The sequence below is a fragment of the Corvus kubaryi genome, unplaced genomic scaffold (genome assembly GCF_017639235.1).
Source record: "Corvus kubaryi isolate FWS band 111438036 unplaced genomic scaffold, C.kubaryi_AGA036_p1.0 37396, whole genome shotgun sequence".
NCBI lineage: Eukaryota > Metazoa > Chordata > Aves > Passeriformes > Corvidae > Corvus > Corvus kubaryi.
Window position 1 is genome coordinate 15386972 of NW_024581135.1, and position 18261 is coordinate 15405232.

General features: G+C 46.6%; 2 protein-coding genes across 4 annotated transcripts in view; one reads left to right on the plus strand and one right to left on the minus strand.

Moving 5' to 3' along the window:
* USP37 (ubiquitin specific peptidase 37) overlaps positions 1 to 4649 on the minus strand; it is a 35769-nt gene extending 31120 nt beyond the window's left edge. Inside the window, exons 1-3 of the mRNA XM_042040441.1 lie at positions 4555 to 4649; positions 3507 to 3714; positions 512 to 683 (exon numbers count right to left, since the gene is read on the minus strand). Of these exons, the coding sequence (XP_041896375.1) occupies positions 512 to 683; positions 3507 to 3662 (328 nt within the window). The 5' untranslated portion in view covers positions 3663 to 3714; positions 4555 to 4649. The remainder of the gene's footprint in view (positions 1 to 511; positions 684 to 3506; positions 3715 to 4554) is intronic.
* A 121-nt stretch (positions 4650 to 4770) lies between these two features.
* Positions 4771 to 18251, plus strand: CNOT9 (CCR4-NOT transcription complex subunit 9). Of its 3 annotated transcripts, none has more exons than XM_042041112.1 (8): positions 4771 to 4904; positions 9727 to 9906; positions 10285 to 10400; positions 11862 to 11971; positions 12730 to 12839; positions 13291 to 13389; positions 15838 to 15929; positions 16612 to 18251. In XM_042041112.1, exons 1-8 carry the CDS (start codon positions 4881 to 4883, stop codon positions 16784 to 16786), a joined length of 906 nt encoding a protein of 301 aa, XP_041897046.1. In that variant the 5' UTR covers positions 4771 to 4880; the 3' UTR covers positions 16787 to 18251. The 3 variants fall into 3 exon arrangements, with proteins under 3 accessions (XP_041897046.1, XP_041897047.1, XP_041897048.1); XM_042041113.1 differs by having other exon boundaries at positions 4772 to 4904; positions 16618 to 18251; XM_042041114.1 differs by having other exon boundaries at positions 4773 to 4904; positions 9670 to 9906.
* The last annotated feature ends 10 nt before the right edge of the window (positions 18252 to 18261 follow it).

Below are 18261 nucleotides of genomic sequence, written 5' to 3' on the forward strand. Positions count from 1 at the left end.
GTGCTCACAAAGAGTCAAGGCCTTTTCTGCTGCTCACGTCACTCCTGAGGAAGCAGGGGGTGCACAGAAAGCTGGGAGGGGACACAGCCAGGACAGCTGACCACAGGGATATCCCACACCATGCAACATCACACTCAGTGTATAAAGCTGGGGAAGAAGTAAGGGTGGCACAGTGATAGTGTTTGTCTTCTCAAGTCACCATTACACATGGCAGAGTCCTGCTTTCCTGGACATGGCTGAACACCTGCCTGCCCATGGGGAGTGGTGAATGAATTCCTTGTTTGCTTTGCTTGTGTGCACAGCTCTTGCTTTACTTACTAAACTGTCTTTGTCTCTACCCACAAGTTTCCTCATTTTCACTTTTCTCACTGTCTTCCCAACCCAGAGTGAGTGAGCAGATGCTTAGGGCTTAGCTGTTGTTGGATGTGGTTAAACCATGATAAGATGGAAGAAAAGAAAACACAACACCTCTCCATAATGTTATAACATGATTTACAACAATTGCACTTACCAGTATGAACCCTGTCTTGATGGACTGCATCCAAATACATCCGCATTTCATTTGCATCCTTAAATGGTACCTTATCAATTGTCAGGAAGCTGGTATCCTTTAGTGTTAGCATCAGGCAGCACAGTTTTCTGCCATTTGGTCGTAAGGTCACAGTTTTAATGTTATGGCTTAGCTGAAAACAAGAAAGCGACTATAAACATAAATCCAACTTTAAAAGGCCAAAATACTTACAAATTCAAACGAAGTATTTCAAATAGACAGGACAAGAGAGACTTCCACCAAAGTACTTCTTGCTCCACTTCAAGGAAACATTAAACCTCATGGAATTAATACAATCTGTGACCTCAGCATTTGACAACTGAAAGGACAGTATCACTATTGCTCAACAGTCTCTAGAGTCCTGGATAAGCTTTCTGAAACTTGCTTTCCTACTGAGTATGACATTTCTAAATGTAAAGGAACAACAACTTTAAGAAGTGCCATTTAGTAAAAACTTCCACATCAAGTTTGAAATACAATTTAAGATGGGGAAACTTCCAAATATTAAATACAAACTTCTCACTTCACAATTTGCTCCCAGAGAAGATGGATTTGAAATGGCTTAAAAAAATCTGCTGAGGGAGCAAGTCAGTAAGAAACAAGCTTAGTCTGTATGCAACATCGTAACAATTAAGTGGTGTCAAAACTTTCAGGGTTACGGGTGAGCACAATAATAATTTTAGTAAGAAGTTGTGCTCCCTAATGATGCAGCTGCTACTTTATTATAACCTTACTTAATTGTTACTTCATTCTAAGTCACCTACAAAAACTGGCTGCTGGGTAAAGGTTCTACTATTCATGAAGGTTGAGGGTAGCTCAGAAAGACTGGGAGAGTAAAAGACTCCATGTGCGCCAACGAGATTTCTTTTTTCCCACTAAGATCTCTAGCTTCTTGGAAAACCAACCCAGACACAACAGCAGCTTGTAAGAGAGGCTGGAAAACCACCTCAATCAGAAACTAAGGGTTTGTTTTAATGGGAACATTACACTCCTGAAACACTTCGTGCTCAATCCTTGTGTTTTGGGGATTGTTTTTTTTGGTGGGCTGTTAGGATTTTTTTTTTTAATATAAGCTAAAAATAGCTTCAAATGCCTAAGAATTGAATAATAGGCTCCAAGTTTTTCATCCTCTCTTAAAACACTAAGCCCCGTGCAAAGGGACTACAGTTACTTCACCATCTCAGTGCAAAACAACCCGTATCAACTCAAAATGCTGTCAGGAGAAGACTCCACCCATACTCTTCATGCACCTGTTATGACGCAGTCAGTGTCACAAAGTTTTGGTAAGTGCAGGGAAACAAAGTATTTCTCTTAATACATATCTAGCATCTAGGACAACTTGGTGAAAGCTCTGAAACATTACTAAAACATATCATCTGACAGAAGAAATTTGATGACACACCAGTCACTGTAGAAAGAAATACAATCCTGCATCCATCCAAATCTTCCATTACAGAAAAGCAAAAAAAGGCAGGGAAATCACTCACAGTCCTCTCAGGGCAGCTTGTCAAAAAAAACAGGGAATGCTACTTCTAAAGCAAGATCATCAGGAATCTGTCACACCTGAAGTGGCATGCTGACAGCCTGGGGCTGGCTCACACAGACTACACTCCAGCACAAGCCTTCTCCTCTTCCTTTGCTGCAGTCCCAGCTGCATGGTGGTTTATCAACCCCTCTACTAGAGCCTGCATTCAGTCCTTTCCCCAAACTCCTGTGAAAACCCTCCACTGAGCTCACAAAGAGATCTGACAAGTGCCAGAGACAGCAGACACGAGAGGCTAGGAACAAAACCTGCCCCTTTAGGCCATGGTTAGCTGTTCTGTAGGCTCATCCTCCCCGTGGAACCTCCCTTCGAGTTGCTGTCACACCACATCACTCACCCAGGCAGAAAGGAGTGTGTGAGAACAAGCACCCAGGGAATGCACGAGGGGAAGACAAGACTGCTCTCCTCAGGAGCAACATGGTCCAATAGTGGATTAAACCAAACCTGCAGCCACAGCATCACACATGAAAAGGGAGAGATTCTTTTCAAGTCTACAGTAACACAGGTGGGAACAATCCACAGCTAATGATTTCCTCACAGCCTTGATTTCAAGGCAACACCAGCTGCCAGATTCTTTGCTGAGACTTTTCAGCATACTAAGGCAGCAAAAACCTAATCTTTCAAAAAGAAAGTGAACTTTTTTTCATAGCATCTTCACACAGAAGTAAATGGCTCAGAGAACAGACTGGTGAACGTTACTGGTGGAAAACAAGTAGCATCAAAAAGCAGAAAATAACATATAGATCAGTTTAGGCTGTTGCAAAGTTGCTAAATAGGATTTCTTTTCTTCCAACCGCTCGTGTCCTTTACATACTTTTAAAACAGATATGTATTTCTTACAGAAAAAGCACTCTGCTTTTGATTTGGGGCATTTTTCACAAAAGTTAGGACGCCTGACCTGAAAACAACTATAGAAAAAGAAAAATTTTGGCTGAATATTTCAAGAGAATCTGCATTTAAAACCTAAAACTGTAACAACTAATGTTCAGCAAAGTCTTGCAAAAGGCTACAGGTGTGTTAACACCACTACACTTCAACTGGGAAAACAGCTGGTACAAAGTGGTCAGGATCTTCACCTCTAGAGAACGCAAATGTGCCAGAAACAGAAAAGTTACAGCTTCCAAAAATCCAAAACATGAGCCACGATGCTCTATACTTCTGTAACTTTTCTCTGCTTTTTCGGCTCTTCCCGTTAAGTGGTATCTCAATGCCAACCTTGGTAGATCCTTAAATAGTACATGTAAATAATTTACTGCACAGTTATACAAAGGGATTAGTGTTCAGGAAACGAGGAATGAGAAACAGTGATAGAGAGAAGTCTGCAGGATACTCAATAGCCTTGAAGATGACAGCTGTTCACAAGAGAGCACAATCCATGCACTGTTAAAACAAAAGCCTTAATGTCTGGCATACCTGAAATGTCGTTGGAATTCCTCCAACATTGTAGTGAACTACTAGACTCACTTTGTTGTCCTTCTCCACAATTTCAAAGCTCCCTTCTTTCCATTTTGTAATCCCAGTCTGCATGCTGCGCATCCGGACAGGTCCGTGCACCTTTAACAGAGCCATGCTTTCTCACAGAAAAGAGCTAACACGAGTAAGTGTGTTCCACCTTAAAAACCTGTTAAAAAGGAGAAATGTATAACTTGGCAGGCCAAATGATGGCTAAAGGAAGACGGAAGCATGCCTTGAACTTTCCACAGACGTTTGGTAGAACCGTTTCACTGTTTCTAAACACAGTGAAGAAGAGTTGGAGAGAAGTGAAGAACACTTAAGATCAATAAAATCTCTCCCAGTATGAGCAGCAGTGCACCGACTCCTTACTGCTGAAAGGTGAGCAGACACAATTCCAGACACAGAAATCCTCAAAACCCCTTAACCTCAACGGATTTAAGGAGAAAAAAAAAAAAAAAAAAAAAAAGGTGCCGGAGAAAAGCCGGAGCCGGTATGAGATGGAAACCAAAGTTTTGGAGGAAGCCTAAGACAGAAAACGAGCTCGTCTTTGACCGCGCGGGACCCGCGGTCACCAGGCAGGGCCGGGCCAGGGGTCTCCGGCTTCCCTCGCTGCCCTCTGCCCGGGAAAGCCACGGGCCCGGGGGTGAGACACACAGCCCCACAGGTTCCGGAAACCACGGCAAAGCGTATTCCCGACAAAAACCAGAAGAAATGAATGGAGCAGCCCCTGCGCGCAGCCCGGGAAGCGCTGCCGGGGAGGTTCCCCCAGGCATCCCGCGCTCAGCCGCCGCCACCGCCGCTCCCAGCCCGGCCTGGCGACGGTCCCGCTCTTCCCGGGCCTGGCCCCGCTCCCTTCCCGCCACCCACCCACACAGGGACACGGAGAGCACGGGGAGCGCCGCCCGCCCCGGACCGGGCCGCTCTGAGGGGAGGCGGTTGCCGCGCGGCGGGAGGGGCACGCGGCCGGCGGGAGTGGGGAGGAGGCAGCGGCGGCGACCCCCGGTACCTGCGTTCCGGCGCGTCCCGGCGCGTCCCGCGGGGCCCGGGGTGAGGCCGGGGGTGGGCGGGGGAAGGGGGCGGCAGCGGATGGCGGGAACCGGCCACAGCAGCGCGAGACGGCGCGCGACGCGCGCCCGCTCACGTCAGCGCGGCGGCGCCTTCCCGGCGCGCCCCGCGCGCGCCCGCTCCGCGCGCAGGCGCCGGCGCCAGACCAGCCCCACCCGGCCCCGTCCCGGCGTCCCCCGCGCGCCGGGTGAGAGGTCGTGGCGGCGCCGAGTCCATGGCGGCGGCGGCGGCTTGAGGCGGCACCGGCTCCGCTTCCACTCTCCGACCATGCACAGTCTGGCTACGGCCGCGGTGAGTGCGCGGCTCCGCGCCCCGCCGGGCGGCGACGGGACAGCGCTGGGGATGGGGCCCCGTTGCGCGGGCCGTGCGGGGAGCGGGAGCGCGGCCGCTCGTGGCTGTGGGGCGGACTTGAGGCCGCGGGGTGGCGGAGCCCCGGTGAGCTCCGTCCTCTCTGCGTCACCGGCGGGGTCCCTTTGGCAGCTGCCTGAGTGGGGCTGCTCCGTGCCTTCCTTCCCTTCCTTCCCTCCCTTCCCTCCCTTCCGCCTTGCCTGCCGTGCTACCTCCCTGCACATGGATGCCTCCTGTCGCGAATCAGTGTTTTAAGATCCCTTAAAGAATCACTAGCAAAGGTATCGGCAAAAGCAGGTTTAATATAAAAGTAGAAGCGTTACAAAGTTCGTTGATAGGGTTTGCTCTACTACTAAAGAAGCACATAGAGAAAAAACAAACAAAAGTCTAAAATTAATTAAAGTATCACCAAAATAAACCTAAAAAGTTATCCACAGAGTGTGTGGAGGGGGAGGAGTGGGGAAGAAACGGATAAGGATAGGAAAGGATAAGATAAGAAGGGATAAGGAAGACCCTCCCGTTCAGAGTAGATCTTCCTTGATTGATCTTAAAACACTCATCTGTTACACCTCTTGTGTGCCCAGCCAACCCCTCTGCCCTCTGGGGACCGGTTCTACTGCTGGCCTTGACTGCAGAGAGAAAGAGTAGATATCAGAAAGCTCCTCAGAGCAGCCGATGCTGCCTGTTCCTACTTCCCTTTTCCCCCATTGCAGTGCCCTCCATAGTTAGTGCTTGCCCTCATCCCCCTCAGGAAGCTGCCAAGGTAGGATAATGGTGCTTGATGTTCAGGCTGGCGGGAGTGGAATGATACCTTGGCCTGGCTGGGTTCAAAAATGGAAGCTGAGTTTGAAGGCTGTGGTTATTGCTTTGTATCTCCTACGTGACTGGGTTTGTGATTTGGTTTTCACTTCTCCAAATGCACGTTCATGGCATGTGTAAGACTTCCTAGAGCTGACTGAGTCTTGCATGTACTGAGTGTGGGAGGTGTATTGCAAAACCAGCAGTTAGAGATGTTTCAAATGAACTTAGATCAAGGGTCTGCTTGGACTAACGAGCTATTGAGTGAGTAAAGTTCTGATGAACAGGAGTTAGAGAACTTTTTAAGTTTTTCCTCTTTGTTTAAGTGCTTGTGACTTTAACTGGTTCTTGGAGTGCTGTCAAATACTTCTGATTTGAAGTAATGTTCTCCAGAGCATGGAAGGGTGTGCAAGATCAGGTATACTCTCTTAATCAGCATTTACCTTTTTATAGCACTGTAGTTCCTAAGTGTTTGTTGAAATGCATGAAGGACTCCCATTATATGCATCTCCCATTAATCCTCTGTCTGTGATCTAGTTACCTCTCTTTTTTTAAAACAATTTTAACCAAAAAATTTATTTCAGAACAGAGATCAGCTTTATTTTAGGACTCACTTGAATGTATATTTAATTTATACATAGTTTATGCTAGCTGGTAGTTCTGTATTGAAATGTTTCCTACCACAGTTAGTGTGCTTGTACTGGAGGTGACAGGGAAGGGTGTCTGGCTCTGAAAATGTGCTCAGGACCTGTGGTAAATAAAGTCATCTCTTAGTAAGGTCATGAATTGGCTCGGGAATCCCTTTGGGTGTTGTGAACATGGTTGTGATAAAGCTGTGGTGAGCCAGAGCATTGGTCTTCACACAGTGATACTGATGTGTGCAGAGCTGACACTTAGGTGTCAGGCCTGAAAACATCACAGAGTGCTCAAGAACAGACTGAAACAAATAAATGTAGCTGTAATTAGCTGTAAGGCATTGAAAGCCCTGCTTGAATCAGCTAATTCACTGCTATGGAAGTTCAAAGTTCATTTTTGGTGTTTTTGAGCAGATGGGCTATCAAACTAGTTTAAAAAGCTCATGTTATCCAGTTAGTCAATGTTCGGCTTTGGCTGACCAGGACTTTTACCAGTGTGCCTTGCAGCAACTGGTAGCAACAATCAGGAAGAGAAAGCCATTTGTCTAAATCAATTTGTTATGTGATTGTTGGAGATGTCTTTTCTCCAGGAAGGAGAAAAGGTGTTACAAGATCTTTTGTGATGTAATACTGCTGGCAAGTTTTGCTTTCCCTGTGTGCAAAAGAAAGTCTGCAGGATTTGTGTGACCCCCAGGGTTCCCCAGAATTTTGGGTCTTAGAGGGAGAAGAAGAAACAATAATGAAATAGGGAATTAGGAAAAAGATAAGTCTTTACATTTCAACTAAAACAAAAGGAGCAACTGTAGAGCCTATGAAAAGCAGTTTGTTCTGGATAAGGCAGATATTGGACATCATAAACTTAATTGTGTGGAAAATCTACTTAGTGTTCTCTAGGGATCACAAGCACATGATTGTGCTTTTAAGGGGCGAATGTATTTAAGCTTACAGGAACTGAAACTTCCAGTGAGTCTAGGAAAATAGATGGAAGTTTTAGATAACACAATTATAACATCATTATTGCTGCACTGCTTGTCAATCCACCATCCCAAATAAAAACAAATGACCTCTGTTCATTCTCCCTCTCTTTTTGAGCGTCAGTGTAGAAGTTAGCATTGCAATTGCACTCACAGTTGTACAGGCACAAGAAACTTGGCAGGATCACTAATTTAGTGTGAGATGTTTTGGAAAAAAAATTACAAATTGAGTAAGTAAGTGTCCTGGTTCTGGCCAGAACAGGGTTAATTTTTGCAGTAGACAGGAGGGAGCATAGCTAGGACCCAGAGATTATTCTATACCACCTAACATAATTTTCCAGGGAGGGAGGAGGGGCTTGCTTTGGGTTTGGGGTAGTGTGGCAGAGGGAGCAGTCAGCTATTGTCAGGGGGGTTAAGTGGGGTGAGCAGTAACTTTTCTTTTCTTGTACCCTCTGTCTCTAATATTGTTGTTTTACTGTTAGTTTTCTTATCTCATTGCTGTTTCCGGTAAATTATTCCTATCTCAGCCTGTGATCTTTACCTTTTGTGCCTCCAATTCCTCTTTCCATCCAGGAGCAGGGGGACTGGGAAGGGGAGGAGGGAGGGAGTGAGTGAGTGACAAGTGGTTTGGAGTGGTTTCAGTGGGAACATTAAATTGGAGATTACCATCCCTAAACCGTGACAGTGAGAAAAAAGAGGATAGGAGGAAATATGAACAGCTACAAAAATATTTTAGCCCTGGAGTACAGGGACTGATAACACTGCATTGGCTTATGTATGAACATTTAAGTTAAATAATACAATGAAAGTGGCTGGAGGGGAGAGAAATCCCACAACTGGGGAAGAATCTCTTTGGGCATGACTATGGATATAAAATAGGGACAAACAGAGGAGGGAAACCTTTGCAGAAATAAAGAAAGCTGTTGGTGTCTGCCAAAGGTTTAGTAGTCTCTCTCTATCCCCCCTGCATCCCTTCTGGGACTGCTTTTGCCATGTGGCTTCTGGTTTCGTTGCAGCCACTCTCAGTTCCTGAGCTCCCTGTATCCTCCTGTGTGTCTCGGTGCTGAGCTGCTTGGGGGCAGCATTGCTGTCAGTGCGGTACGGGCTCTGCTCACATCTGTCAGGGGGAGCACATGAAGAGTTTCAGTCTAAAAGAGTTCCTTTTCCAAAAAAGAAAGGAGGAAATACAGTCCTGTTCCCAGCCGGGATCACCGTGCACAGTGGCATGCGGAGCTGGTTGCATGCTGGTTTGGCTGGCTCAGAAGCAGCAAGTACCAACAGGGCTGTGCTTGGCTTCAGTAACAACCACTGCAGCAGTGTTTGAAAAGGTTCTGACCTGGCTTTTGGAAGTGTTCACACAGGAGGTTTTAGTGATGGTGTTTGTCTTCCTCAAAATTTTGTGTCTGAATCACCAAACTATCTCCTTAGGAAGCCTGCAGAGCATTTGTTTCCACCGAGTGCTGCTTGTACCAGCAGAGGCAGGAGACAAAGTATCACTGAAAGACTTGTGCCTTGCCTTCCCCACAGAAATTATGATACAGTCCCTCTTTTTTTTTTTTTTAATTGAAAACTTGTTGATACTTGTCTTTCCCTGACGTTTCAAGAGAGGCAAAAGCAAAATCCTGAGTAGTAGAAAATGTGTCTTGGCTAGGAGTACAGATCTACCCTTCTCTGGGTTTATTTTGAACAAGAATCAAATCATCCTCAGATCTTGCACAAAGTCATTCTTGAAAAATTCTCTTTTAGCTCCATGCATGTGAACAAGGTACCTGGTATGAATATGAGCCATTGGTAACACCAGCTGTTACTGGCTGTGGCCGGTGTCATGCTGATGGTGAAGGAGTGAAATTTTTTCTAGTATTTGTATGAATATTTTTCTCATGTACATTGGGTGAATCTCACTTGCAGTTTCCAGTGTCATGGGTGTTTTTGGAGAGAAAAAGGTAACATCTGCCTTACTCTGAATCTGTGGAATCTTGCACTTGAAGCATGAAATGAATGCAGGCTAAATGCAGGGGGAGTAAATGATAGCTGGCTGAAGTGTGTATCACTCCCCAGGAGCTCTGCTGGCACAGACAGGCAGCAGCTTGGCTCTCATTGCTGAAAGAAGTTACAAAGGTACTGCTTGACAAGGGGATTACGAGAGACTGTCTTAACAATTCAGGCCAGAAAATAAAGCCTTTGCATTTCAAATAGGTGAAATACTAAGACTAGTCTAAGGAAGGGATGGATCCATATCCAGAGCATCTTAATGGAGCCTTAGGTTCTGCCCTCTCAGTTGGGAGTTTCTTTTTCTGGCAGGTTTGGGTGAGAACTGGATAAAATGTTTGGACTGAAGCTTTCCTGTCTCCCTCCCAGCCTGTGCCAACAGCACTGGCTCAGGTTGACCGTGAAAAGATTTACCAATGGATCAATGAGCTGTCCAGCCCTGAGACACGGGAGAATGCACTGCTGGAGCTGAGCAAGAAGCGCGAGTCTGTGCCTGACCTCGCCCCGATGCTGTGGCACTCATTTGGCACGATTGCAGCGCTCCTTCAGGTGGGTCAGGTTGTCCGTGTCTTTATTCTGTGGTGCAGCATCAGCATGTTGCAGAGCTTGTGCATCCTTGAGTTGGATCTGGGGAGGAACCGGTGGGATCCCTTATTGCCATTGCTTGGGAGTATGATCTTTGTTGGATCATGTGGTGAGGGGGGCAGATTAAGGTTTGAATGCATTACTGTGACTCCTTGTCAAATTGACTCTGTCCCAGCTCTGCCCTTGCCTGGGCAGCATGGTGGCTGCCGTGTAACTTGAAAGTGATGCTTGGTGAAAGCAGACTGTTATCTGCTGTCACTGTACTTCCTTACCAGGCAAGTGCTTTGGTCTAGCTTTCTGATATTTTTCTCCTTTAACTTTCCACTCTCTGTTAATTTTTAGGAAATTGTAAATATTTATCCATCAATCAACCCTCCAACTTTGACAGCCCATCAGTCCAACAGAGTCTGCAATGCTTTAGCTCTACTACAGTGTGTTGCATCACACCCTGAAACAAGGTAAGTGTTTCCAAGTTGTGTGAATTTTCTGAGGTATTGATATTGACACCTCAGCCTGTGTGTTTTGACTTTAGAAGCACTTTAGCTGCTTTCTCTTTATTTACTTAAGTGAAACAGACAACAGAGCTGATAGATAGGCAGCTGCCTGCTGCTTTTACTTGTTTGCATGGATTATTAGGATGACAGCTTTATGGTCCTAAATGCATTGCATTCCCTGCATCATCCTGAGATCTTGCAAATTCTCAAAACATTGGGTTGTGGCAGCTTCTGGGAGGTCAGCCAGAGCTAAGAGTACCTTTGTGTTGATTGCTGTGTTCAAGGATCCTTGTTTTAATGAGCTTAAAATTACTTAGACAAGCAGCTTGGTTAGAGCATGTTAATAATGCCAAGGTTGTGGGTTCTATCCCCATATGAGCCATTCACTTAAGAGCTGGACTCCATGATCCCTGTGGGTCTCTTCCAACTTTGAATATTCTCTGAAATCAAAAAAGAACTCCTTAAATTTCAGCTTACAGTTATTTAGACCAGCTGTTGAAAGGGTGGAATGAACAGGACTGTCCTTCCCAGGCAAGTGTGAGGCAAGGGAGCAATAGCAGAGCCATTTTTGGAGTCCTCAGCCAGTGTCTGACTTCATGTTTTCTCAATCTGTGCCCAGCCCATGTCAGTAGGGAAAAATATGATGTTGGTTCAGCCAAAATCAGTAGCTAAAACTCAGAAGGAAACTACCCAGAGGTCCATAATCCCATGCTTCTGTTACGGCTGAGCAGCAGCATAGTTGAAGTTGTTTTTGAGCTGCTGCAAAGCAGTGTTAAACAGCAACCCTCCATGAGATGATATCCAAAGAAAAAGGGTAGTTTTACGTGACTCACCTTTACATTTAAAGTTTGAAAACTGAAAATGGAAGAAGTATTTTGGATGATTGTGCAAGAGAGCTTCCCTCCATTAGCGGAGTAATATTTCAGCATTCTACCTGCAGGCTCTATTTTTCACTACTGCCAGAAGGCAATGTGAGGACTCTTGGGGAAAGGTGTTTTTGCACATTTAAGCTCTGATGATGCCTAAAGCTCAGCCAGTCTGTATTTCTGACAGAGGCTTTGCACAGGCATTGTGGCTGACTGTCCTTGCCACTGGCAAAGTGCAGGGTGAAATGCAGCAGTGAATGTACAAAACAGAGGGTCTGGGTGGCAGGAGGAGGTAATAAAAACAGGGTGTGCTCAGTTCCTGGTCAGCTGAAGCAAGAATGCAGGTAACTGGCAGATCAGGTGTTAGGTTTTGTGCTGTGCCCCAGTGCAGGATTTGCTTCGTGCCTTTCCATCAGAGAATTAGCTGTTACCCACTTTTGAGGAGCAGTAGCAATGGGGTCCATCAGGAATAGTCTGAGGCTCTTTATGGTAATGCTGGATTGTGTGCTCACTTTTTTTTCCCTTGTTGTTCACATTGTGTGTTCTCTCTTTCCTGTAGATCAGCCTTTCTGGCAGCTCATATTCCTCTCTTCCTGTACCCCTTCCTGCACACAGTCAGCAAGACCCGTCCATTTGAGTACCTGCGGCTCACGAGCCTCGGAGTCATTGGTGAGCAGCCAGACTAATGCTGGAGCACTGATCTCTTACTGAGTTAGAACAGTTCATGCTGTGGGCATAGAGCCTTGGATGACCAAAGTCAGAGGTCTCTTGTTACTGGGATTTTCAAGTCCTGTAGTAGTAAGAGGAGGAATTGCTCCTTTTCCATTGTGGAGGCAAGCTCCTCTTCCTTTTCAGTTATAAAAAACCCACTGAAGTCTAAATGCGTTGCCAAAAATATGTTTCTTTGAGTATCAGTACCTGCAGACTTGTACCTTCACTCTCAGCCCTCCCAGCTAGACACTGGGATGGGTGGGTGCAGGCTGGGCTTTCTTTGGGTTTCTGTCATTGATTGACTTGGGTGTATTTTCCCTGTCTTCCCCTTATCCTGGTTTTTTTTTTATTTCTTCTTTCTGCCCAAATCATTTTTCTTTCAATACATAAAGAGTCTTAAAATACATTTCTTCCTTCCAGAGGTTGCTGTGGGTGCCTTGATCCTCCTGTGTTTGGGTTCCTACTGAGGGAGAGTCAAGAGTGCATCCCCTTTCTGAAAATTAAACAACCCCCAAACCCAGCTTGATTACTTTTACCCTGCCTAAATGATTTCTTCCCCAGCCATGTGCTGCAACATGTTTAGGGTGATAGTTGTTCTGCCTGCCATTCAGACTGAATGGTTTCCAGGGAGGGCAGAGCACAGGCCCTCTTTGAAAGGTGAGATTTTTTGAAACAGTTTATCATTTCCTGATTTTGGGTTTTGTTTTTACTTCAAGGGGCCTTGGTGAAAACTGACGAGCAAGAAGTGATAAATTTCTTATTGACAACCGAAATTATCCCCCTGTGCTTACGCATTATGGAGTCTGGCAGTGAGCTCTCCAAAACGGTACCTTTTTTGTTTTGTTTCAATAAAGACACATAATTGTTCATTTCTGACTGACCAGGCAGCCAGTGCCCTGCAGAGTTGCCTTCTGTGCTGTTGCAAATGCTGGGACAAGTCTGGGTGGAGTTTTTACCTCCTTAAATACCAAGCAGATCAGGACCTGAGGCTGCCTGAGTGGCCTGGCAGTAGTTGGCATCTTACGCAACCTGCATCCAGTCATCTTGTACACTGTGCTTTGTGTCCACTTATTTTGTTTAGCCAGAGATGCCAGGCATTGTGTACTGTCCTGTATTTTCTTTTGGCTTTTAACTATCACTGAGTAAAGCATTTGCTGCCTGCTGGAAGGCTTTTCAGCTCTGGGGCTGACTTGAAAAGAGCACCACACAAAGGGTGTCCCTTTTCAGGGTAGATAAGTTGTTTATATGCTTTTTTTTCTGCTTTCTCCCCATTCTAGGTTGCTACGTTTATTCTCCAGAAAATCCTCCTGGATGACACAGGGCTGGCATATATCTGTCAGACTTACGAGCGGTTTTCCCATGTTGCCATGATACTGGTAAGATTATTTGTTTTTAAAGCATTTATATCTAAAAAGGAAAAAACTATGCTGTAGCAGCCAGCTTTTTCAGCAACTATTTTACTGCTGGCTGGCTGGAACACAGGATGAGGGAGGCAAATTGTTCCTGGGCTAATTGCTTGTGGCACTGTAGCTCTGCGTCCAGGTTTCCTTTGTATACTTCTGGTTTACACGTCGAGAGAACACATATTAGTTGTGATATACTAAGTCCCCAAGACAAAATAGGTAAACCTCTCCAGAGAAGAAGAAGATTTTCCAGAGTTGTGGACGTTTCCAGTTATTGGTGGGATGTGAATTGATTTGATTTTATGTAAGAATGATCACACAGTTCAGATCATGGATCTGTCTCATCCCTGTCTCTCACAACATGTTTAAAGAGCAGGGCAGGTATATATGATACTTGTCCTCATAACAGTCTCACAGCTGCCAGCTACTTTCAGCTTTGGATTTCTGGGGCCACTTGTGGGTTTCTGTGTAGTAACCCCCAGTGTTTGTCCCATCCGCCCCTTGAACCCATGGAAACTTTTTGCATCCACAGTGTCTTTGACCAAGGAGTTTGACAAGGTTTCCTGTTTGCTGCCTGGAATGCCACCCTCATTTTTCTTCCTTTCTGAATCTGGCTCCTACTAGCTGCTGCATATGATCTAATTTTTGTGTTGGAATACAGAGAGCAAATAAGTTCTGTCCTTTCCATAATCCCTGTAAAGGACAAGTTTGGGTACTCAAAATTTGTTCATCCCAAGAGTAATAGCCCCAGCTTGAGCTTTATCTTTGAGCTTGCCAAGGGGAATACAAACCTACCCTGGAATAGTTATTGCCATGCTTCTGTGTGCATTTGTTTGCTTTTTAAAGGGTGGTCTCAGGAGAACAAAATGCAGCAGTAAGCTAAGCACTTAGCAATGCTGGTTCTGTGACTAAGTGTTAATATTTTCATTAGGGATATTTACTTGTCTGTTTTCACAAATGTAGGGAAAACATTGCCTCCTGTTCACCCACAAACAGCAAAATAGGAATGATTTTGAGCTAATGTCCCTAATATCCAGTATGATGTGATTTTTGCATTCAAGAAGATCAGTTTTGATGCAAACACATCTCAAGGTGCAAGGTGAAGGATACAATTAGAAACTGAGGTAGGGGGAGGGAAGGAGACCATGCTATTCCCAGACATGAATTCTTCTTTGAACATAGAAGGAGCTGGGTGTGTAAAGGTGGTTAGCATGTGTAGTCCCACCACTGAGTGAAGCACTGGCAGGATCAATATTCCATAGTGAAAGAGAGGAAGATGAAAATGTTCACAGACTTTTTTGTTGTCTGTTTCAAAAATCAGGATACTGCACTCCTGTCTAATGAGGGTGATGATTTACTTCCATGTCTGCTGATAACTGAGTAAGATGTCATACAAGTATTATTGCTCTTTTAAAAGAGAAAATTAGTATTTTCCATCCAGGAGCTCTCTGAGGAAACTTGTGGTTATTTATTTTGAAGAAATATTGGTATCCTGGGGAATTGCTAAGAACAGGAAGCTTGCAAAAGGGCAGATGAGGGGGACCTGCTAATTGCTAACTGCCAGGATAGACAAATACCGGTGAATTTGGCTAATGGGGAAAACGGTTAGTGCTAGGCAATGTAGTTTACAGGAAAAAACCCAACTTGTTGGGCAGATGTGATTGACTCCTAAATACAAGCCAGCAGTCTGTTAAATTCTTCGGAGCAGGTGTGCGAAGGCAGCCACACTGCTTGCTCAGCTGGGCACGTTCAAAGGTGCAGCCATGTGCAAAGTCCTGCTTAGTGTGAGAAACAGAGACTAAGCCAGGAAGATCTATCTGTCTGTGCCTTGCTTCCCTGGAACAGCTTCCTGAGGGATATAGCAGAAAGAAAAAATACACTGCTTGGATGTGTGCTAAGACCAGATAAGGATCTTGCTACATGTGGTGTGGGTGACCCCAGTCCTATGGCCTGGCTTTTCAGGGTATTGCTATTGTCCTAAAAGGATGTTGAAGTGAAGGGAATGCATATGAGAACAGGAGGTGTTGCAGAGCTTGGAAACACACCTCATGGTGTCACTCAGCCTGAGCTTATCCACATGTTTGGAATGTGTCTGTCTTCCATGAGGGGGAAACCCCAGGTTCTCTTTTATCTCACAAAGAGTTGCTAAGCAGTCCTAGGAAGGTAAAAACCAAACAGAAATGAGATGAGCTTTCCCCAAGCTGCTGGGAGAATCCTTTCCAAGTCATGGCAAGCTGCTCTTCTCCAAGGCTTCTTGGCAAGCAGCACCAGGCTCTGTGCAGCGGTACCTAGATAAAAGGTAATAGGCTGTGCTGCGCAGGAAGCCAGAGTGAGTGATTTAATTATCTTTCCCAGTCTCTGCTGGTTGTGAAGCTGTTCTTTTAAAGACTTTAACTGGTGGCACTGGCCTCTGTCAAACAGGGTAAAATGGTCCTGCAGCTCTCCAAGGAGCCATCGGCACGGCTGCTGAAACATGTCGTCCGCTGCTACCTTCGCCTTTCTGATAACCCCAGGTAAACATTTTAGGAGTTTGGGCAGGGGCTTCTCCTGTGCCCATGGAAGCTCAGTTCTTCTCCACAGTGCCCACCTGGGGGGAATCAAGGTTCCTGGTCTGTCAGCCTTAGCTCAGTGTGGAAGATGGGTGGGGGTGGGGTTTTTGCTTTGATTTTTTTATTGCTAGCCACAGGAGCTTTTATGGTACATGGGAGAAACAGTGACTGTTGGGGGCTTGTGCAAATTCCAGCTGTGCAACTTACTACTGTCTGAGCTCAAAGGTAGCTTGAACAAGATACAAAGGAGGGCCTGAGGTGGAAGGTACACTATACTCTCCCTCTTCTGCATCAAACAGGCTGTTAGCAATGGATGAAATTCAGCTGAGAGAATACAAACTGATCTCCTGCTGGCCAGTAGCTCTGCCCAGAGCTGCTGGGTGTGTTTGTTGCCTCAGCCTCTCCTGGCATTGCATCACTTTGCTGCTGGGTGTCGGGGTGCAGGGGCTGCGCAGGGGTTTGGTGTGAGGGGTGGGAGCTGTGCTGGCTGGCTGAGTGCCACCTGCTGCGGTGCTGCTGCTCAGTGTTTTCATTGGCTGGCTCTGCTGGGGAGACCTCCAGGCAAAGGAACTCTGTGTCCCCAGTGGGGTTTGCTCCCCTCTTGCCCCTGTGAGTTTATTTGTTGGGCCCCGTTACTTGTCTCTTGATGTAGGGCACGTGAAGCTCTCAGGCAGTGCCTTCCTGACCAGCTGAAGGACACCACCTTCGCCCAGGTCCTGAAGGATGACACCACCACAAAACGCTGGCTGGCTCAGCTCGTCAAGAACCTGCAAGAGGGTCAAGTCACTGACCCACGGGGCATCCCTCTTCCTCCGCAATGACTGCTGGGGGAGGTGGGGCACTGGGGAAGAAACAGCTCAGGTTTACAAAGAACCAGGAACAGGTGACCTCTTCTGCAACAAACTGGGCACGCCAGCTGGCTGCCAGCCTGTCGGACCATCCCACCCAGCCAAAGGGCTGCTCTGTAGCAGTGCAGCAAGCCTCCGGGGATCCCAGCACCAGCAAATGCTGATACTACAGCTTCAAAAAAAATCAATAAAAACAATCTCTATAGATCCCAGTCTCTCCGGGAGGCGTGGGTGGCATCTCTTCCCCCACCTCCAGTCAGGGGGCAGTGCAGATGTCCGCTCTTACAGCAAGCTCAGCCTCCGCCCAAGTGGTGCACGACACCAGGTGTGTGCACCACGTCCTTCCAGTTCCTTGTCACTTCTTGTTTACATGTCTGTTTAGATGAGTGAACTGAATAAAAGCCTATCCAGTTGTTTTATCCCCTCCTAATACTGCTACTCAGCTGCAGGTAGCCCAGGGACAGCTTTCTTCCCTGCTAGCACATCCTTGCTCATGGCTCTGCATCCGGCTGGCACAGTGAAGTTCTCTGTTCTTTTCCTTTGGTGTGGAGGAAGTGGCTGGAGCCAGGCCATTGCAGTGCTTGCCACAAGAGGAGGGGTGAATTACTTGCAATGAACCCATGTGTCATAAGCTTGCTTCCCAGGGCTCTGGGGAAGGACAAGACAGCAGGATTGTGGCTCTTGTGCTGTAAATAGTGCACTCCTGCAGCTGACCAGCAGCCAGGGGCTGATGTGTGCTGGCCTCTCATCTAGACCTGGGAAGGCTGCCGGCTGGCTTATCCCATGGAGCTCAGTGTGAGGGCACCTGCCTTGAGGTGGTGGGCAGGCCACCGACTGATCCCGTGCCGCCTGCAGGCTCCAGGTATGCTGCCTTCTGCACCCACTGCTGCCTGCCAGGTGGCCCTCAGTCCTGTCCTCTACCCTCCCCCCTCCTTCCACTCCTCTCTGCCAGCCGGGTGCATCCATTTCAGCTTTGAAACCTGCCTTGGCATCTGCCGTGGCCCCACTGCAATTAAACTGGACCAGCAGCCACTTACCTGCCTCCCCTGTGCCGAGGGCCTAATGTGGCTGCAGCGGGCTCTCAGAAGCTGTGGAGGAGCTCCCAGGCTCTGTGGTAGCAGAGCCTGTTCTTGGCTGCAGGCAAGTCTGGGCAGCTACTTAATTTCTCCCCCCTCTTCGAGTAGTCCATTTTGCTGATCATCTGCAGTGTCGTGCCAACAGTGTCTTAAATCCCACCATTTCCCTTCCCTCCTCCCCTCAGCCTTGCATAACAAGGGCAGAGCACAGCCTCTTCCTTGCCCTCGGGTTCCTGTTTTATAACCATTGCCTTTTCCCTCCTTTTCACCCTGACCTTGCCAGGGTGTGAAAATGCTTCTGTGTGGTTGATTGGTTTTTTTTAAAATTCGGATTAATAAATAATAAAACCTCATCCAGCACAGATTGCTCCT